Source organism: Anopheles cruzii, chromosome 3, assembly GCF_943734635.1.
Source record: "Anopheles cruzii chromosome 3, idAnoCruzAS_RS32_06, whole genome shotgun sequence".
Lineage (NCBI taxonomy): Eukaryota > Metazoa > Arthropoda > Insecta > Diptera > Culicidae > Anopheles > Anopheles cruzii.
Genome location: NC_069145.1, coordinates 81,515,383 through 81,535,966, shown reverse-complemented (window position 1 = coordinate 81,535,966; position 20,584 = coordinate 81,515,383). Strand labels below are relative to the sequence as shown.

Below are 20,584 nucleotides of genomic sequence, written 5' to 3'. Positions count from 1 at the left end.
GCGTAGCCCGCGGCCTACTGGGACGAATGGCAAAGTACCCCCTCCTCCCTCGGGGTGGGCTCGTTCATTGATGGTGGTTGCTGCTGCTGCTGCTAGTAGGCGCTGTTTACGCCTAACCCTTCGCCGGGGGGTTCGCTGCAGCCCGGAACGCAGCGGGAGGATGGTACTTGTTCGGTGGCACTAGAACTTTGGGCTGCTTTGCCCAGACAAGTGCGATTAAGCGAGCGAATGGCCACCGGTTTGCTCGTTAGCCTTATCAAACACGATATGTACTAGCACTCTATCTATCGTTACCTTCGCTCTTGCGCGCTGTTTCTCTCTCTTTCTCTCACTCTAACAATCGTTGCAACTACGCTAGAGGAAAGAGGCCAGAGTTGCGCAAGCTTCGGTACGGATTCTTACGTTGCATACACTTTGCCGTTCAAATTCGAACGAAAGGTAAACATTCATCCCACGAGAATGAGCCGAGCCAAACGATAGCTTATCGGTAGCTGTGTTAAAAAGGGTTACGCACGTAACACACGACAAACATCCGACGGACAGTAAACACGCACGCTGTGGGGGGCGGGGCGGGGCGGCTTTAGGAAACACACATATTCCGCTTTGCTAAATTCCTCTCTCGAAGCCGAGAGAGCACTGCGGGCGAACGATTCTGCCAGTGACAAAACGAGCAAAAGTGGATCACAAACACTGAGTTTTCACTTCACGCAACACCGTTCGGCAGCTGCTACCGTCGCAAGGGCCCAGCACTATTCTACCATTCTGCGTCCACGGAGAAGACCATATTCGTCAATCGAAGGCTTCCCGAAACTGTCCACGACACTGGCACACGCCGCGTAATGACCAACGACGCACTTCCGGTAGAATTCTGTGCGTATGGTGCCGAAAGGGCTGGTAATTTTGCGAAAAACTTTTGCTAGTTTACCGTCGTCGTTACGCGTTGTCCGACCGTTCGCTTTCCGTTTCTGGCTGGGTTTCAATTTATTTGACAGCAGCAACATCAACATGGAGAGGCATCTGTTCGAAAAGCAAGCCTTTTCGAAAAGCCTCTCGTGCTAGCTTGACGCCTTTTCGTGAAAATGGCCCACAAATCAAGCTGATTTGCACTTTAGAACGAGTGCAAGTGGAAAAAAGATAATAAACAAAATCTTAAGCATCCAAGAACAATAAAGGTTTTCGGAAAGTTTTCTTTCTTAGAAAAACTAATGTATTCATTTTCGAAATTGCACGTACCCGTGGGGCGCACCTTTTTCATAGGGCGAGCCGAAAATTTGGCGCCGTGATGGAGTTTTGTTTGCCGGCCATATATTTTTGTCGCAATGTCTAATAACAAGTTCTTTTTTGTTTTAAAAGGTAATTTAACATCCAAAACTAACTGCATTCCGGACATTTCTCAATAATCGTGTGTTTTTCTAACAGATTCCCTCATTGAAAGTGGTGGCGTCAGTTTACGAATTGTGGCTCTACGAAATCCGGCTACGACGAAGGCATCAAAATATCTGCTACACCGAGAAGGGCCTGGCCAGAGACAGAGTACTCTGTATGAAGTGAATTGTTTTAATGAGCAACACAGGTCCTGGTTCATTAACCAGACCGTATGTTCTAATGGAAGGATATTTTTACCCACTCTCATCGATCCGCTGTTTCTGGTCCTTCCGTATTTGGAGCAGCATTGCGCGAAACGAGCGGTTCCACTAGAACAAGCCCTAATGGACGAGGAATTTCCACACATTTCCGTGTTACTCGATGTTCTGAGTCCCGCACGGTTAGGTTTAGTATCGGATGAAAAGCGTGCGGGTGATATCATTGCTTACAGGTACAGTGAAGCAAAGGCTTTGGCCTGGTTGGTCAGCAAATGCCAGCGGTTAAGCGGAGCCGTCAGCAAACAGGATGGTTCCGCGGCACGCTCCAAAAACTTTGTCAAAGAGGAAAAGGAGAACGCAGCGGATTTCGATGAGAAAGAAGCGCTGCACACGGCGTACGGCATCGTTAGTGACTATCTCTCGCTGGACCTGGCTAAAAAGCTGTCCATAGCGCTCGATTTTCCCGAGGATGAGAACGTTTCGAAAAAACGAAAGTCCATCGCTGATCTGGAATCGGCGGTAGTGAAAAAAATTAAAAAGGAAGAACAACACGACACCACTCCCATCAAGCTGCAAGCGCCGGAAAAGAAAGTTTCTGCCAAGTCCAAAGCGTTGGCAAAGGCCGCCAGTGGGTCTAAAAGTATATCAAGCTTCTTCAAGAAATAAACGCACTCAGTACTATTGATGAATGTTTAATGAGATGTACAGAACAATTATATCCTATTTCAATCACGCGCTTAGTTAATCATAGAGTGGAAAGTTATGGCTCGGCCGTTGCTGGATCTACTGTTTGTAGTTCTTGCTGCTGGCAAAGCAGCAACAATCTTTCTTGGGCACCTTGCAAAATGTTCATAATCACCACCACTTTTTGCTTTATGCGCACCATTCGCTTAAAGTATTCGTGCAGCACAGGATCGTTCTCAAAGTTGAGGTTCTTCATTTCACCAGACAAATCATCGAGCACGGACCGGAGCTCGTTCTGCGTGGTGCTTGTGTCTCGAATTTTGTTATCCAGATCGTCAATCACGGGCTTAAACAGTCGAAAAAAGCCTTCGGTCAGGATGTCTCTGGTCGGGTTTTCACAGAGGTTCTCTGTGTTGTCGGTACGTTCTTCATCGTCGATGGACGTTAGCGAGCTATCCGAGTGTTCTTCTGCCATGGTTTGTGGTCGCTAATCTGCCGAAAACACGCACCCTCGTAATGCAAATGCACGCACGTAAATTAAGGTTGACGATGCATTCCGCTGCAACTATGGCACTGAGTAGCGACTGCACAATCTACAAAGATCACCTATGAAAAATGGTAATTCACTGTGTAATTTTACTCTACCAAATAATATTGCAATGCTTACTGTGAATTTCTTTGCAAAAAGGAAAAAGGGGTAAATTGCAAGCCCCTGGAAAAGGCTACAACTTAGAAGAGAGAGAGAATCAACTGTGGCTTTTAAATGTCAACCACGAACAGCGTGCTTTTGTTGCCGGGTGCGTAATGTCAAAAGCGTTCGAAAACACATTTATCGCAAGCGGCCAATGAAGCTACAAGCAGAGGCTTTGCATTAAAACCTATATTTCTGCATTCTATATTGCATTCCCTGGTCTATTACTTCTCGAAAACTCAAAATGGTAAGTATTTTCCCTAGCAGGCGAAATGAAAGCTGCGGAACGCTCTTAATCGTCGGTGTAGGACGAAGCTCGAATTCTAACCTCGTGGTGGCGGCATGCTCTTTTCAACAGACGGAGGAAGTCAACCCGAAAGCCTATCCTTTGGCGGATCAGGCGCTTACGTCGAAGATCATGACGCTGATCCAGCAGGCCGTAAACTACAAACAGCTGCGCCGTGGAGCCAACGAAGCCACGAAAACGCTGAATCGCGGTCTGTCGGAGTTCATTGTGATGGCAGCCGACGCCGAACCAATCGAAATCATTCTCCACCTTCCTCTGTTGTGTGAAGATAAAAATGTTCCGTATGTCTTTGTGCGCTCCAAGCAGGCCCTGGGCCGTGCCTGTGGCGTTTCGCGTCCCATCGTAGCTTGCTCAGTTACGATCGACGAGGGCTCGCAACTGAAATCGCAGATCGTATCGATCCAGCAGGAAATCGAAAGATTGCTCGTCTAGAAAGAGGAGCGACGACAAGTGCTGGTTTACCAAGTACAAAATGTATTCCGACGCACTTCCTGCTAAGGGTTGATGTACGGGGACTATTATTGCTAGATTTGTTTTACGAATAAAACGGTTCGTATGATGCGGAATTGAAACGGTTTTTTGCACATGAAAGAAAAGAATTGCATAGCGCAATTTTATTTACTTGTCTCTTCGAACTGTCCTTAATCGTCATCATCGTCAAACTTGATGTGGCTATTGATCTTACGAATCAACTTCGTACGCCCACGAACCTTCTCCGTTTTAACGCGTTTGTTCAGTTTGTCCTCCCGATCGCGCAGCATCTTGTGCCAATACTGTTGCTCTAGCTCGCCACTGAGTATTAGAGCGCTGTGTTCCGCGGAGTTGTACTCCTTTACGAGCGCGTTGGCCGAAGAGGGTCTATCGACGCGTACAAACGCCTCAAAGTCACCTTCCTTCAAGTCCACGTACTTCACATACGCATATTGTCTCAGCTCGGCGCGGAAGTCCTTTATGTCGACACACGGTTCCCGAAACTTTATGCCCACAATAAGCCCCGGTTCGAAGGAGAATAGGGGATGCTTTGACATAGCGGCACTCGTCTCGGTTACCTCCGGCTCATCATTACATCCTTCTGCTCCGGTGTGCTCCTCATCGACAGGCATGGCACCGTAGAAGTTGACCCGTGGGGATGACTTGATCGATTTCACTCCACCGCTTCCCGACCTTCCACTTCCTACTCCGGAAGCGTTCGATTTTGACTGCCCACGTTGGTGATGTTTTTCGGACTGCGCGAACAGTCGCTTAAGCTTAATGGCTTCATCGCGTTGTAAGTTGAGGTATTTGTTCCGTAATCGTCGCCATTCTTTCCTATGCGAGGGCGAAAGATGAGTTTAATTTTTAAAACACGGGGTCCGTGTGTAAGTTAGGACGTGAACCGCTGAAAATAGTCGGAATGAACTTACTTTGTCATTATTTTCAACTCATAAACCTTATCGTCCAACTGCAACTCTTTCTGCATGGTACTACAACCTTTCCTTTGGCGGCATTTTTTCTTCCCATGCGCTTCCTCGCTTATTTCGTGAGCGATCGAAACATCGTCCACCGGTTCTGGTTTTTGTTCGTTGATTTGCTCAGCCAAATCAACGTTTTTGTTTGGCTCCACTTGTGCGTGACGTCCGTCCTGTGATTCATCTTCGTCACAAGCTGTCTCCGTTTTAATTCTTTTCGATGGTGGCTCAACGCTGTCTTCTTCATCCGGAAGAACGGTCTGTTCTGCAGGTTGCGCAAGTTCTGGATTACTTTCCGATTCACTTTCCGGCTTCACTTCAACGTTTACGGTTGTTGCTGAGCCGCTCTCATCCTGCACGATCGCTTCCGCACCAGTCTGCATTTGTGCTAGTTTGTCCTGTTCGTAGCTTTTGATGCTGGCCATCTTTCCCGCGTCAGCTGCCTCGTAAACGAGCACTCCACCGAACGTTTCGAACGTCTTCAGTGCCTTCTGAACGCTGGTTTCCTCTTCAAACTCGACGAAGCCAAACTCTTTGATCTTCTTGGAGTGCTTAAATTTTGGTAGCGACACGTACGCTACCTTGCCGTAGCTGGAGAACACATTACGCACCCAATCGTGGTTTGCCTTCGGTGGCAAACTTTCGACGTACAGCGTACACTCTTCACAGTTCGCACGTGCCACTAGCTCGTTTTGACGGCGCACCTTCAGATTATCATCCGATAGGGCGAGAAAACTGGATTTCTTGAGTGCAGTAGCAATGTCCTCCACGCTCGTGGTAAGTGCCTTGATTTTGTTAAACTTGAGGAACTCGTCTATTGGTATAACTGCAAAGTAAACATGAACTCGGTTAACAAACTAGCCAGTGTAGATAACACTTTATTGCTTACACGAATCATTGCGCAGCAGCTGCCCCATGTAACGGTCCTTGCTCAGATTGGCATCGGAGAAGTAAAACTCAATCTGTGTCCTTATTGCGTTGTACGTATGTTTCTTTCGATGACGTCCTTTCTTTTTATCATCGTTATCTTTTGTTGCACTCTTGGTAGGCGTCTGCTTTTCCGACTCCATTATCGAAACAAACCAGCAAAAAGCAATTATTTGCAACTCTCACAAGTTTGTGCTCTTTCAATGTTGTTGTTTGGTAAGGACGTCAACATTTCAAATGTACGTGAAATTGGCCCCGCAACCTAGGCGCCTGACAGCACAACTGACAAGCGGGTTATCAGTTGGGAAAGTGAAAATTGCCTACTTGTCTCCGTAAACAAATCGGCTCTTGCACCAATCAATTTCTACCACGATTGCTCGGATATGGATGCTTGATCTGACTAGGATAGTGTGAAATTGGCTAGTTTTCGGAGTGACTATGGAGTTACTGCTTTTGTTTACTCTGCTGGGGTCGTCTCCGCTGCTGCTGGTCAGGAGCCACGATTTGAAGGGTTTCGACGATTCGGTACTGTTCAATCTTGTTTGGCACACCAAGGATGAACTGGTGGTGAGACACAAATCGTTGGCGCAACAAACAGGGCCAGGGCTTTAATGTGTACGTTTCTCCACAGCCATCTGCGCCCGACGCCGAAGAGGTTGTGATAACGTCGGCAAACAAGGAGAAGTATCGCTGCATGATCCCGTCGATCACGGCCAAGGAAAGTACCGGTGACGTCGAGTATGCTGGCCCTACACCCTTGGAGCTACTAGAGCCTCTGTTCTTGTCGACCAGCTGCTCGTACCGCATCGAGAGCTATTGGTCGTATGAAGTGTGCCACGGCAACTACATTAAGCAGTACCACGAGGAGCGACACGAGAAAACGAGCAAATTGCAAGAGTACTTCCTCGGCCGCTGGGACAAACAGAAAACGGAAGCATTGAAAGTTCGCCTGGCGCAATCGGACGCGCAAAACGAACAGCTAAAATACAAAAAGATTGAGGGCTTCAATCTGCCGTACCTGGAGCTAGAAATGGACTCCGGAACGGTCTGCGATCTCAATGGGGAGCCGCGCGTAACAAAGGTCCTGTACGTGTGCTATATGTTTGGCAAGAACGAGGTGTACTCGCTGAAGGAAACTTCCACCTGCAACTATGAAGTAATCATTCTGACCGCTGTGCTGTGCACTCATCCAAAGTATAAGCCGCAGGATACGGAGGAAAACAAAATCAACTGTAGTCCGATTGGGGACTCGCCCCGTAAACCGAAGGCCCTGCTGGAGATGGAAATCGAAAAGCTGAGACAAAAATATCAACAGCTTTCTGTAAGTTTTCGTCAGTTGGAGACGTTTTACTCACTCACTATTCGTTTTTACCCTAAGTTACTCATTTGTGTGTGTCTCCTGCTTGCTTTGTACAGAATTGGGTGCAATTTCTATCGTTTTCTAGGTGATTAACTGCCAATTGTTGATGATGCTTTTGTTTGTTGCGTGTCGTACATTATCCATTTCCTTTGCTTACCCCTTTGGTTTATCTTTTGTACGTATTTTTTTCTTTCGTTTTCCGTTTCGTTTCCTATGTTCTCAGGTGACTATAAGCGACGTGTTAGGATTTGAAATGCCAGAATTGAACGAGGTTGGTTTCTATTTTCTCAAGCTTTGGGTCGCACTCGGGGCCAAGGGTGTGACGCTTGTTAGATGGTACAATTTGGCTAACACTGTAGCGCAAGAAGTTGGTCGCTTACAAGCAACTTAATGTTACATTTTGTGCGTTCGCAGGATGGTTCGGCTCGAGGGGAACCGATACGGAAGGACACTTCGTACTCGTTCGACTGGAAAGTCGTCGATGTGGATGCAGACGAGGGCACTACGCCCGTTTCATCGATGACCAGACGTCCGAAAAAGTCCAAGGAACTAACTTCACTGCTGGAATTCTTGGACGGAGCATACTGTTTACCGGGAGTGAGTAACATTCGATAAAGAAACTTATCGTTGAGTAAGCGCAATTGTAATGCTTCGGTCCCTCAGGGTTCCGGTTGGTGGAAGTTTGAGCTTTGCTTTGGCAAACACGTGCGTCAGTACCACAAGGACACGTCGATCTATCTGGGATACTTTGACGTGGACAAACATCGTGAGTGGCTGGAAAAGAATCCGCTGGTGCGCTTCACGCGAAAGAACGACAACCAGATCAGCCACTTCTACACCGGGGGCGATGTTTGCGACAAAACCAATCAGCCTCGGCACGTGGAGGTGAAGCTCAAGTGCACGGAACATTCGGCCACCTCGGACGCAATTGGCCTCTATCTGCTCGAGCCGCGGCCCTGCGAGTACGTATTGAACGTGGAATCGTCCAAGATTTGTGATATCTTGCCACTGGCATCGGACGACATGCTGCTACCGGAAAACTTGCAGCATCTCGATGAAGAAACCCTTCTGGTCATGGATAGTTCCAACAGTAACAATAATGTTAATGATTGAATAAATTTACCACCACCTTAAAGCTAGTTCCCTCGACCATAAGAAACGCCGCGTTAGTTGCTAAACTCGGCAACGGGCGCCTTCGTTTCGGTACTTATTTTCACCGACAGCTGAGTAAACAGTTGGTCCCAGGTCCACACTTCGTCCGGCTCCTCGATGTCTTCTTCGCTTTCCAAGCACTCGGTTAGGATGGAAATGTTGATTTCGTCTAGATTACCGAGCGCCGAAGCTTTCCCGTTTGCAAAAATATCCGAACCAAGATCTTTGTACGTCGTTACGCTAAAAATGGGCGGCAAAACAAATCCATTGTTAGTTTGGCCGTTTTTCCATCCAGTCAGTGTACAGAAATAATTGCTTGATGCACAGTGAAACGTACGTCGGCAGATTGGGACTCTCGTTGTACAGTAAGCTCTCGTGAATATCGTCCGCATCCGGCAGCACAGGAATATCATCTATTGGATTGTGCTCCACCACGGTGTTGCTTTCGTCCAAGGACTCCACGTTGCTGTTGCTGAAACGTTCCCTGTAACGGATTCACGCCTGCGTTAGTGGCACCTCGATCCTCGATCACCGACCGTCGGTTACTCACATCTCAAGAATGTTTAAGAATTTGCGACCGCTCCTGAAAGACAGTGAAATCCAAGTGCCTTCGTTAATGCACCTCCCACGGGACGTGTTTGATCAATAATCGGGTGCGAAAGCGCGTACGTACTTGCCATGGCCCTGGTTCGTGGTAGGGTTCGTTAGTGTCGACAATGATCGACCAATCGACGAGTCCTCCATCCAACTGTCCGTTTTTACCTTCGCTGGTGTGGCAGCGGTCGGGGACGGTTTTTCCTGCATCCTGGAGCGGAGGAGGTGTGACGTGTTTCTTTTTATGACGACCCGTCAATTACCACCGTGCTCGTTAATTATTGTCACCCGAGCGGAAAAACGTAAAGCTACTAATTCAATATTGATGTTACGATTTGGTGAGAAGATAACATGCCCATCAGAGAGTCCCGTTATGTTTTGGTTACGATGGCAGAATCGTTGCCAGGGCAACGCGGAAAGCTTGAGCTGTCAAACGCCGCACAAAATATAAACAACGCGTGAAACTGTTTTTGCTACTCATTTTTATTAAGTCTTCAATCTAATCACATTCAAACATTTTCCTACCCGCTTCCGAGAGTATCGTAAAACATGGAACAATTCCGCATTCTCCGCTAATATCATGCTTTGTTTTGCAAAGGCTATGGCCGTAAAATAATGAAGCTACCTTCACCGCAAGACTAAGTTTTATTGCAACGAAGAACGATCTTCGGTTAAGATTTTACAGCCAAAGTCACGCACCATTCGAGATTTAAGGATAAATAAATAATAACAAGCTAGTCAAACAAACATGAAGGAACAGTTTAAAATATCCCCCGGTACAACTCGTTCCCGCATTATTGGGATTTGTGCTTCAGCCAGCGGACTGAAAAGGTACACCATCAATGGCGCGCGCAATTGACGACCAGGCCCAGGCCCGCTCCTCTACACGGGACACGCAGACTTCTTCATCTTTTTCACGGTCTGGAAAAATAGGAAAATAGTGGATTAATACCAGGTTGCGAAGGCATTTGTTTAAACCTACGGCATGCGATTAGAGTGTAGTAAAAGGTTCGAGGGGATATGCTTAAAAGGGATAAATGAAAAATGACCGGACATAAAACACATGCTTATCCGGACCCAACGGTACCATAACGGCGACATGAATCATCTTAGAGGGAATGCTGTTCTAGCTAAAACGAGGTCTATGCTACGCAACGGCCAGCTACTGAAAGAGTGAATTGCCATTCGCACGTACTTACGCGAATGCATGTGCGTTTCAGAAGTCTACCCAAACCACTTGCTAGCGTTTGCCTCGAAGGCCAACCGATACCAAGCCGCGCACGATCTCTACACTACATACTCCCGATCGCTAATGACCTTAATGCCGTGTTCGGTGAAAACAAACTTGATCATATCGTCGTAGCTACGCGACGGACTGATTCGTCCAGTCGAAGCACTCGGGGATGCGATCGGACGATCGGTGGTGCTGGTGCATAGCGCAGCCCCTAGACTGTTGGTCGTTTTGGTGCTCGATTTGGCGGTGGCAGAGGCAGTGTTCTTGTTTGCTGGCGACACACTGGCGACTGTGCTGGGAAAGGTTGTGCGTTTGATCGACGTCGTGCGGGTCGCACTGTCATCGTTGGTGCTGGATTTAGCGCGTGTACTAGACCTGCCCACAACCGGCGAGGTCGCTGGTCGTGGGGATACCTCAGCTGCCGCATTGTCACCCACCTTCTTGGCGCTCATCCTGCGGTCTTGCCCATCGTCCAAGGTAATGTGTTGTGCGGGTTTTGTGGTCCCATCCGGTGATGTTACCGAAGGTGGGGCTGGGGTAGGCGCGGAAGTAGTTACTATTTGCACCGCACTTCCTGGCCGACCAGTGCGAAACAGTCCCTTGGAACTGATAGTGTTCGGAGGCGCGGCTTTAGTGTCATTGGCGCAGCAGAAAACTTTGTTAATGTTAACTCCGGTAGCCGGAAGCGGTGGCGAGGGAAAATCCGTCTCATCCATCGCTTCGCACGACGAACCAAGTTGATTTCTCCGATTCTGGTGCTCAATGTACAGATCCGGATCGTTGATTGGCGATATTGGCGAAATGCTCATTGCTTCCGCTGTGCTACCCGGTGTTAGAATATACTTACTGCTTGGCATCCCGCAAACGTAGCAGTGGCACAGACATGTGGGAAAGCGGATTACGGTTAGGGGTTTGTAATGGGATGTGTTTTGGATGAGGTAGTTTGGCCAGTTAGAACTGCACACGCGAGCGCACACACAAACTATCCTTTTCGCTGTGCGGAATGGATGATCGATTGAAATATGAAATCATTTTCCATGGGCTCTTTTCCCCACCGAGATCGCGAATAGCTGTTACGATAAGAGCGACCTATGTATGGCCCCCCTGCTACTTACGTGTCATTGTTGCAACCGAACAGGCCGAATTTTTTTATGTACTCCGTAACGTGCTCATCCAGCAGGTACTTTACCGACAGTCCGCGACTCAACAGTCGGCGGACGAGCGTGGAACTGACATCGTTGGTCACCCAGTTCGTAACGATCGTAATGTTACGCTGCAGATCGAACGGTAGACGTTAGTACGAACGGAAGGTTAGTACGAATCTCGGCACGATGCTACGTTTACGGAGAACTTACACGATAGCGACTTAGCAGATCCGAGTTGAAAATAAACTGCTCCGGATTGGAACCTGCTCGAGAAATCACCACAATGCCGTGATAGCCAAGAATGGCTTCTAGATCCTCGTCTTTCCAAAGTCCCGGCGTGGCAAACGATTCCAACAGATCTGCACCGCACAGAAGCTTCAGGTGCACTTGGCCAGCCGTTTTCTTGATGCCCTCCGGTATCCACGCGGGTATGTGCTGATTGTTGATGGTCCCATTGGCGTCTTTCAAGTAGGAATTTATGAAATTCTGCAAGGAAATGTCAGCATGTCAGTATTCGAGCTAGGTTCTTTCGGAGGGCCAACAAACCTGGTGATATTGCAGAACCTGCCGCGTACGGGTCCACTCTTCCTGTTGCGTTTCCCAGTCGGACAAATTGATCCATTCCGATGACTTCAATCCGATCTTTACCATGGCACACCGGTGTGTGGCCGGCACGAGTCCTTTCTTGGCGTACGAGTCATGCACCGGCGACACTATCCCGCCGACCACCTGTCCCAGGCCCATCTGCTGAATGTGGTCCCGGGCAATTTCTGCGTAGTACGAAACGTCTTGAATCAAACAAACCTCCGAAGAACCGTTTTCACCGTGCTTCAAACTTACCAAACATTCGGAAGTGCATCGGAGTAGGCGGACTAAACGACCCGCAGGCTATCAGCATTATTTTCGTCGACGATGTCATTCTCATTTGTTTAGGTTTGAAGCTTACGCAGGCTTACACTGGAACTTGCACAACTTTGCCGCACGTGCGAGTTTTGCTCGGCAACACTAGGAACTGCTCACCACTATCTCTTCACGAGGAGGTGCTTAGTGATTCATAGTGATGCGGGAATATTGGTTATATTAGTCACACGAACACACGATTTGTTTACTGCAGTAAAACCTGAATGTGCGCAAGAAGAAACCGTTGTTACATCAATAACTTTCTCCTTTTACCGTCTCTCTCTTCCCCCTATGACTAAACGCCGAGCGGAACGGTTTCGAGGAATGTGATGGCCTCGTGGATGTCCTTTGCGAGGACAGTCTAGCGAGGCATGGGTTTGATGCATTCCAAACACGAACCAAACACACGGACAGTCTCCAGGACATGTGAAGTAGCTTCCTGCGATTTCGATTGGATTATTTCCTTCACAAATGTAACTGCGCGACGGTGAAAGCGCACTCAGGCATCCTGTATACTTACAAAACAATGCACAGGGACTAAAAAAACACTAGTAGCGTAATTTCTGCGTTCAATTTCGGCATCGCACTTCGTAAAGTCCTTATCTGCGACCGTCTTTACACAACGAGTGATGAACTAGCAAGTATAAACGATGCGAAGGGTAGGAGAGATTTGACAGTTCGTTGTTCGGGACAGTGTTTGTAGGACAGTTTGTTTTCGGCCTCTAGCGCGAATGCATTTGAAATTGATTCGTTTTCTGTTATATAATATTTTGAGTGATGTTTGTGGATGCCTGAAATGAATGAAATGAAAGAATTCTTCAAACCCCTGGATAATTTACAAATGATTATGAATAAATGGTTTAAGTATTAACTTTTTTCACAATCCATCTTCCGTTGACTCCATTCTGTAACCGTCCATATTGAAATATCAAGCATGTAAATGACTCGGCTCAAACTAAGCATTTCCTAGTCCGTTTTGTTGGATGTGCTTAGCTAGAATTTATTCCAACCACATAAGTGAGTTCATTTGGAGAAAGGAAAACTGCTTAACCTTGATTATTCATTAACTTAACCCTTCGCTCGTTTCAGGTCAAGAACATGAGCCTTACTAGCGGTGGAACTACCAATGCCCTGGTGAGGGTAAAACGCTGCCGAACTTTCCGGCAACAATGAACTATATTTACCGCTCCTCAACCTTTGCTGCTGTTCCGATTTAATTTCAGATTATGCTTCGCTTCTTCGCGAGATGCGTTAGGTCTTTCGAATTCGGTAAACATTTTGACGCTCGTCATCGAACCATGGTAAAGTTTTCCCTATTCTTGAAAAATCTGCACCTCGGCTGACGAATGGCTCGGCACGCGCCAATGCCGGGTACGGGATAACGCATCACTTTTCGATTCTTCACTGTTGGAACAGAATATCTTCGCGGAAAGTTTGAGACTTCTTTTGACGGCCCCCAACGTTGCGGGTTGTAGCTTTGGGATGGGCAAAACATTGATTGATCACATCTTTCTCCGGGACCTTCTTGCTTCCTAAAACAACATACACCCGTCCGCGTCGTACCACACCACGGACGCCGTGGCTGGGGTGGGTAAGGCTTTCTTTAGCACCAAATGCTCGCAAACGATGACGAATCGAATTGACTTGCAAAGGAGCAACGAACATGAAGTTTCGGATCAGCTCACGATTGTCGGAAGGCGGACGAACCTGTTCACGGCTCTGTACTCATCACGCGTACTAATAATGGAATTAACGAGCGGGTTCTTAGGCCGCCGATTGGATTTTGTTTGAAAGGAAGGGACTCCGGAATACGAAATAACGCGGCGGGAAACTCATCCATTTTGATACCGTTTACCGCTGCTCACCCTCTTCCGCCATTGGCCGTTCTCAGTTTCACAATTTTCGGTCAATCTTTTCTCGACGTTCCGGAAATACCGTGATTAATTCTCCATCGATTTGTATCGCACTTAAGTCTACGCGTTCTTTGACGGCTTGCCGATGCTGCAGATGGAAGGAGTTCAATTTCCGGCCGCGCTGGGAGAAACGTTTAATTTCCATTTAATTTCCCTCGCGGGGCAAATCGACGGGCATATTTTACTGTACTTATTGTTAAATGAAAAATAAGTCAGAAAATAAAAAAAAACCAAAATAGTGCCACAAGATGGATATAGCGAGCTCTTTTACCTTTGAATGTGTGACGACCATTTTCAGGACACAACAGGCATCGTCAATATGCGCAAAAATATTCTCCCATGATCATCAACTCTTAGCCGAATGGAGATTGAATCCGACATCGATCTCGTGATCGGATCCGAAGTGATGCTGATCGCCCACCCGAACACGGTAAAGTTCGATCATCGTCAACGATCGTCGTTTATCTCCTTCTTTCGCGTACGCCGCCAGCCGCAGATCAGCGAGTCTTCTCGGGCTCTGGCTCCACCGCAGATGATCTCAGGGGTCTTCTCTTTCGTGCGCCCGTTGCCGGGCGCGGAGGGGCCAGGTTCTTGCGGGCGCCATGCTTCGGCGAGCACTGCGGGAGAAATAGTGGGAGTGAGAGTGTAATTAGCATAAATATTAAATGATTCCCTGAAAGGGGGTTGGCCGACCAGTTCTCCAAGGGTGCCAACACAAAGACCGGCGATCTCTGTCCATCGCTAGTTCCTCTACCTAATCTGCCGATGCTTCTCTCGCTCTCTCGCATACCTTTCTTCTCCAGTTGGCTTCTTATCTATGCCCGTTGGTCGATGCCCAGCCCCACGGGCACCCACCGCCTCCATGAGTCCACCTCAAACATTCTTCCGGAAACATCGAAACACGCCACCCTAGTCTGAATAATTTTCTTCCCTCCGGTGTACGTGCCCGGCTTTCCGCCGGTGCTTCCGGAATGATTAAGGAAAATTACGCTGGGCGTACTGGGGGGCGCTTCGACCGGTGGCCACACTGTGGAGCGCAGCGGCGCGCCTCGAGGATGGAAATTGAGCATTACATTTCATATTGTGTCAGGTTGCCATTGAACCGCGAAACTCTGTCCCCGGCGTGCCCCGAAGGAGCACGCGGAACTCGAGCGAGCGAAAACAACAGGACAAAAACAAAAACACGAAAAAACGTACAAAATAATGAAGGATGAAGGGCCCAATTGTTTAAATTATGGCCCGCGGCCGGGCGCGGGGATTCTTATCCTCGGCAACTTTTCTTTACCGCCTCCGGCGAGGGCCGGGCGGCGCAAAACAACATGGCGTGGTGGCCGTTCGGAGGAGATTAGTAATTTTTCTTCTCCCCATTTCCGGCTCTCGGCGGGTGCTCGGTTCTTTTGTCTCAGGCGTACTGAGGAAAAAGTTTTTCACCACCCCCGGGGGTGGTCACTTGCCGAGGGAAGATGGAAGGCCAAGACAGGAACGAAAAAACACAGGGATAACATTAATTTATTCCATTTATTTTATCTGCTATTTACATAAGTATAACATTGAATTTATTTTTCTCTGGAACGCCGCCTTTTTTCTTCGGCCCACTCTCTCTCACTCTCTCTCTGTCCGTCGCTGTTGTCCTTCCATTAGACTTCTACACTTCCGTTTGGTCGAATGTAATCACAATGAGCCGGGCCGGACACTAAGGGGACGCCGATTTTTGCGACTCCGGCAAGGGAAGGCCGTTTTATGTTTTTGAACGGAGCGAACGGAACGATTTATGGTGAAGAGAAAATCCGTACGGTACGGGACAGGCGACGGTTTATTCTTTATGTTTATTGGTTTGACAGATTTTTTTCCTGGGCTCGTACTGTTTTCCCCCCGGTTCGGGCTTTTAATTAACGAATTGGGGAATTGGCCGGCCGGCAGGCGCGAAATGAATGAGTAAGTTTGAAAGTGGCACACAAAAAACGAGTAATGATGGAGAATTTCGGCTCGGCTGTTCGGTTCGTTGGGGCGTACATTATTTACCAGGCTTTTGCCACACTTCTGCAGGCGCAATGCTGAGAAGGTCTTAATGATGAATGGCACGCCTTGAGTGACAGCATGGCTTTATGATTGCAAATGTTTATCTTACGCACTAAATTAACGGGACCAGCGAATGATGTGTGGCCCGAAAGGTTGCCGCTGCTAGAGAAACAATTTATGATATAATAACGGACGACAAAATGAGGACCAATTGGTTTGGCGCCAACTAATTTGTGCCGACACCGAATACTTCAAAGGATCGCCGGTCGGTCAGGGTGCAGAATTGTTTCAATAAATCTCAAATATTTCCCCAAACTGCTCCTCGTTTTCCCAAAAACCAGCTGGCCCCGAGCCGGTCTTCGCGTGTGGCTTTGCGTCTGACAAATTGGTCGATCTGGTCACCGATTCCTCGGTATTGCTGGCGATTAGGCGTTGATGAGTTGGTTCGTCTAGCTGTGCCGTGAAGAATGTGATCGTTAGCTGCGGTTGCTATTTTCGTACCAAATGTGAACCGATCGCACCGACATTGTGTGAAGGACCATGCACTTTAGCCACGGGTTTTTCTTAATGTGTTGACCAAACCAATCGAATGGGGCTGTTTTATGAATATAGTAACCTAGAAGTACGTTTATGAGTTGCTCATAGCGCGAGTTGTTAAAATTTGGGTCAATTGGTCACTGAGTGTGATTATAATGAGCCGTATGAGATGACATTTCTTCGAATTTACTCCACTCGAGGCTGTTAAAATGATTTTGAAACAATAAAAAAATCGGTAAACGAAATCCTGATTCTGGTAGCCGAGCGTATCGGACGCGGGGGCGAAACCTCAGCCACCGGGTATAAAACACGAGAAAGACGTTTGAAGACGAAAGAGTGACGTGGTTCTGATTTATTAAATGACTGATTTATGGTCGTTCATCAAACGCCCCGGTCATCTCGACGAAACCACCCGACGATCGCCACAAAAAACTTGGGGCCCAGATCGGGGCAAAGCGGTTGGGTGCGCCCGGTGACAATCGGATTAATCCACGGTTAAAGTCAACGCTGACGCGAACAAATGGCCGGCGTACAAGAGAGATTCGCGGTTTGATGGGATGATTACAGTGGGAAAGATTGTGATATGTTGATCCCACCGTTCGCCGGCGGTTCGGCGGAGGAGGCGCCTTGCCGCCCCGCCGCTTATGATAAGCCGGGTTGGGTGGGTTTGCCCACCAAACAGTTATGAACTCTTTTTCTGCTGCTGATACGCTACGGCGATAAGCGAATCGATTCGAATCGGCAGCCAACGTTGGGGCCATTGTACCGATATTTGGTTCATGTTGCACTGCAGCCCGTACCGAGGGTTTGATTGCGCGGGTTGTGCGGCATGATAACAAGCGGAAGCTGCTCATTTCGACATTTTATTTATTCTGCCAACCCATCAGCGGGGGTACGCTAATTGTTTTGATGAAAATTAAACGGCACACCGAAAGTGTCACCGACAAATTACGCACAGCAAACGCAGACGATGACGCCACGGTGTCAAAAAGAGTGTAATCACATTTTGCTGCGATTATTCTAGCTCGTTCCCACCGGTCCCACAAATTATGGGCCATTTGTTTCTGACGACGATGGCTAAATGGTTGATGGTATTTGTCAGGCGAGCTTCTGGCAGCGAATGCATTTCGTGCGGGTTGGGTTGAAGAATTTTGAACCAATTAAAGGTGGTGAGTTATGAAATAATGAAACGAAAAATAGATTACGTTCCTTGTTCTTCGAATCAAGCGGTTTGCGGTATTTTTGTAAATCTACATTGTGCCACACTGAAATAAGACATTTTCCGGTGTTTTTGAATTGTAATATCATGGAAGTTTCGTATCAAGAATGGCCACAATACAGGCACGGAACCTACTCTGCCCGTGGCCGGCTTTTAACTGTTCCTTCCGATTTTAATGCCCCTCCACGGGGGTCATTCGCTTTCCACGAACGAAGCGATTTTATGTGTGGGATCGGTGGATCGACCGGTGGAGCTCCTGGGGATCGTTTTATTGAATTGGAACTTGATCGTACGTCAACCGGCCCACAGTCGCACGGGGCGGCCCAAACAACAAACTGTTGCTATTGGCACGGTCGAAAATTTATTTTTATTACGCCGCGCAACGCACCGAGCGAGGCGACCGCGTTGATCCGGGGCATAAAACAATATTAAATCTAATTTATAATTCATCAAACCAAGCCCAGAGATGAAGTGACACAAGACAGAAAAAAGGTAAAGAGTGCGCCCGCGGACAGGGGCCAAGGCAGGCGAAGTATAAATCGTCCGTACGCGCACTCCGCGCAGCGTCCGGGTACGTTCATAAAACCATAACAGAATTCAATAAATCACTATCATCGTGTCTCGCGTGAAGTGTCACCATCGCCCATCGTGGCCTCGCGGGTGAAGGAATTTTTTGACAACCAGCACGCAACACCAACGCCGGCGAACCGCCATCGTGTGCATGCAATGAGGGTCAATTTTTCCGTTTTATATTATTCAATGATAATCACCCCTTTGGGACCCCCGCTCATGTATTGGTGTGTGTGATGCGGTTGGGGTGTCGTTATTTTCGTTCTGATAATAATTTTCGGCCGAACCGGGGCCGACCGAACAACGGGCGCAATGAGAAAAGATTATAAGAAAAGAAATGAAATTCTGCTTTTATTACCGCCACGCCGGGCCGGGCCGGGATGTAAAATAGAGAGAAAATGTCCCATGAAACATAATCCCATTCCCATGCCCGGGGCGAATGGAACGGCGTTAAATCACTCGTGCGCTATAATTTTGGCCATTCTCTACCCCTTTTCTCATTTCATTTGCACAGCGATCGCACCAATTAACCGACCCGGTGGCCGTAAAATATTGGAAGAATGTTGCGTTTGCGTGCGGACAATTTGAGAGCCGTTCCTTCGCTAATGAAAGGTGATGTTTCCGGGACAGGCGGGAAATGTCGTTTAGGAATCAGTTTCAAAAAAAGTGGCAAGTTGGAAATCGGTTGTCGCTGGCGTCGATGATGATTAGTCGATTCCCAGAGTCCTTCGATCAAAATACCGAGCTTCAAATCATGTCGTATCGCACTGAATTAGGAAGCTTTCGCCACGAAAGCTTATTGAAACAACGACTACATAAAACCTGCGTATGTATTTGCGGGTGGGTGAAGGCGTGGGTGGGGATGGGGGATGAAATGGAATAAAATCGAACATTCGGAATAATGATACACGCGAGAGCGAGAGGGACCAAGATATGAAGAAGGCCAAGACAGAGCGAGCGAGAGGCGTGAGCGTGAAAGAGAAAGAGATCGGACGGAAGTGGAAAAAGATGAAGCGCAAATCTAAATGCTACAATGCTCTGCTCCCCCTCTACACAATCATAACCGAGAGCGAGAGAGAGAGAGAGCAAGGTCCTCCTTTTTCTGCGGCCCCTTATTAATAATATTAAAAATGACTCCACCTTTTCTGTCATAATAATAAATTGTTTATGACGCAGTGTGTCGGCACGAACGGGACGACAAACAACGCGGTGGCGCGAACGGGACGGCACGATTCGCCACCCCACGACTCGCTAGTAACACAAATTTATGTTTATGCTTATGAAAGATTCGTTCGTTCGTTCGAAGAGGAAGTACATAATGTAACGACGACTGTTCAAACGAACACTTTGACTTCGTGTATGTTATGTTTATATACCACAGTTTATATACGTGCCTCCTTTTCGATGTGTGCGTACAATGTGCTGCTGCACTCGAAGGGGAAATCATAGCTTCTTCGTGCAGTGCATCATGGAGGGGATGAACTCGGCTTTTGGTTGGCCACTTGGCGCGTGTAGAATTATGTTTCAGTAATGTTTTGTAGTTTGCGGAAACGCGATCGAAGCGCACGACGACCCGCGTTTCAAACCCGCGTTTCAAACCCGCGTTTCAAACCCGCGAACAACGAACACGTCAAACGTCGCGCGAAACATAGAACGAGGATTTATTTTTGATTCCGCCAATGTACTCGCGCACCGGAAGGGTTTGTCGTTCTCTACCGTTTTTTGCGTTGATCGAATGTCTCCTAAGGATCGGAGTGCAGTGCCAGTTGAGGTGGTAGTGTGCAGTGTGTGTTAAAGATTCGCCACCCAAAGTGTGGGGTTATGAAATCAATTGCTCAGCGAGCCGTACCGAGCAACCTGTATATCGACGGCAGTGTGTTGTTCCTGTAAGGATTAAAAACTGAGGACACAGAAGAATGTCCCTCGTGCCGGGAACCTCGTGAACTCCACGTGAACCTGTCGCCTCGCGGAGTGTGTGGTCTGTGGAAAACAGTGTAAGCTACGGCAAATCGGTGCTATTCGGCTAAGTGGAGGCGCAAAACTGCGATACGAAAGCGTTTTTATGTAGTGCAATGAGGCTGATGTTCTGAGAAGGCAACTGCACCGGATGAAGATTCAATTACATTTCAAACGTTCGGATCAGTGCATAAAATATCCGAAAACATCCGCTCGCGAATAGTGGTGCGAATTTTCCTTTCCGATCCTCAGTGCCCAGTGGGTGGGACCATGCTGTGTGAGTGTACGGTTGCAGCAGCAGGGCGAACAAGTGATCTGCAGCAGCAGCAGGGTACGGTCTTCGTC

The 20,584-nt window shown here is 47.9% G+C and overlaps 7 protein-coding genes across 9 annotated transcripts; 3 read left to right on the top strand and 4 right to left on the bottom strand.

Annotated features, from left to right (window-relative positions):
* The first annotated feature begins 1,263 nt into the window (after positions 1-1,263).
* On the top strand, positions 1,264-2,251 carry LOC128271967 (ribonuclease H2 subunit B). Its single transcript, XM_053009664.1, has 2 exons — positions 1,264-1,353; positions 1,420-2,251. Exons 1-2 carry the CDS (start codon positions 1,320-1,322, stop codon positions 2,247-2,249), a joined length of 864 nt encoding a protein of 287 aa, XP_052865624.1. The 5' UTR covers positions 1,264-1,319; the 3' UTR covers positions 2,250-2,251.
* On the bottom strand, positions 2,151-2,879 carry LOC128271968 (SNAPIN protein homolog). Its single transcript, XM_053009665.1, has one exon. It carries the CDS (start codon positions 2,740-2,742, stop codon positions 2,344-2,346), a length of 399 nt encoding a protein of 132 aa, XP_052865625.1. The 5' UTR covers positions 2,743-2,879; the 3' UTR covers positions 2,151-2,343.
* A 229-nt stretch (positions 2,880-3,108) lies between these two features.
* Positions 3,109-3,825, top strand: LOC128272137 (NHP2-like protein 1 homolog). The gene is made up of 2 exons (XM_053009887.1): positions 3,109-3,205; positions 3,317-3,825. The coding sequence occupies exons 1-2, from the start codon at positions 3,203-3,205 to the stop codon at positions 3,695-3,697; spliced, it is 384 nt and encodes a 127-aa protein (XP_052865847.1). The 5' UTR covers positions 3,109-3,202; the 3' UTR covers positions 3,698-3,825.
* An 81-nt stretch (positions 3,826-3,906) lies between these two features.
* LOC128273076 (la-related protein 7) lies at positions 3,907-5,784 on the bottom strand. Its single transcript, XM_053010991.1, has 3 exons — positions 5,603-5,784; positions 4,669-5,539; positions 3,907-4,573 (listed from the first exon to the last, which is right to left on the bottom strand). The coding sequence occupies exons 1-3, from the start codon at positions 5,781-5,783 to the stop codon at positions 3,907-3,909; spliced, it is 1,719 nt and encodes a 572-aa protein (XP_052866951.1). The 5' UTR covers position 5,784.
* A 184-nt stretch (positions 5,785-5,968) lies between these two features.
* Positions 5,969-8,118, top strand: LOC128272190 (endoplasmic reticulum lectin 1). Of its 2 annotated transcripts, XM_053009947.1 has the most exons (5): positions 5,969-6,207; positions 6,272-6,961; positions 7,224-7,271; positions 7,415-7,597; positions 7,664-8,118. In XM_053009947.1, the coding sequence occupies exons 1-5, from the start codon at positions 6,079-6,081 to the stop codon at positions 8,111-8,113; spliced, it is 1,500 nt and encodes a 499-aa protein (XP_052865907.1). In that variant the 5' UTR covers positions 5,969-6,078; the 3' UTR covers positions 8,114-8,118. The 2 variants fall into 2 exon arrangements, with proteins under 2 accessions (XP_052865907.1, XP_052865908.1); XM_053009948.1 differs by lacking the exon at positions 7,224-7,271.
* A 48-nt stretch (positions 8,119-8,166) lies between these two features.
* LOC128273914 (intraflagellar transport protein 43 homolog) lies at positions 8,167-9,004 on the bottom strand. The gene is made up of 4 exons (XM_053011988.1): positions 8,826-9,004; positions 8,703-8,735; positions 8,490-8,636; positions 8,167-8,392 (listed from the first exon to the last, which is right to left on the bottom strand). The coding sequence occupies exons 1-4, from the start codon at positions 8,954-8,956 to the stop codon at positions 8,167-8,169; spliced, it is 537 nt and encodes a 178-aa protein (XP_052867948.1). The 5' UTR covers positions 8,957-9,004.
* A 355-nt stretch (positions 9,005-9,359) lies between these two features.
* On the bottom strand, positions 9,360-12,642 carry LOC128271937 (nicotinamide/nicotinic acid mononucleotide adenylyltransferase 1). 2 transcript variants are annotated; one of them, XM_053009626.1, is made up of 7 exons: positions 12,546-12,642; positions 11,966-12,245; positions 11,672-11,895; positions 11,336-11,611; positions 11,096-11,253; positions 10,418-10,826; positions 9,360-9,667 (listed from the first exon to the last, which is right to left on the bottom strand). In XM_053009626.1, exons 2-7 carry the CDS (start codon positions 12,048-12,050, stop codon positions 9,629-9,631), a joined length of 1,191 nt encoding a protein of 396 aa, XP_052865586.1. In that variant the 5' UTR covers positions 12,051-12,245; positions 12,546-12,642; the 3' UTR covers positions 9,360-9,628. The 2 variants fall into 2 exon arrangements, with proteins under 2 accessions (XP_052865586.1, XP_052865587.1); XM_053009627.1 differs by lacking the exon at positions 10,418-10,826.
* Positions 12,643-20,584: the final 7,942 nt, after the last annotated feature.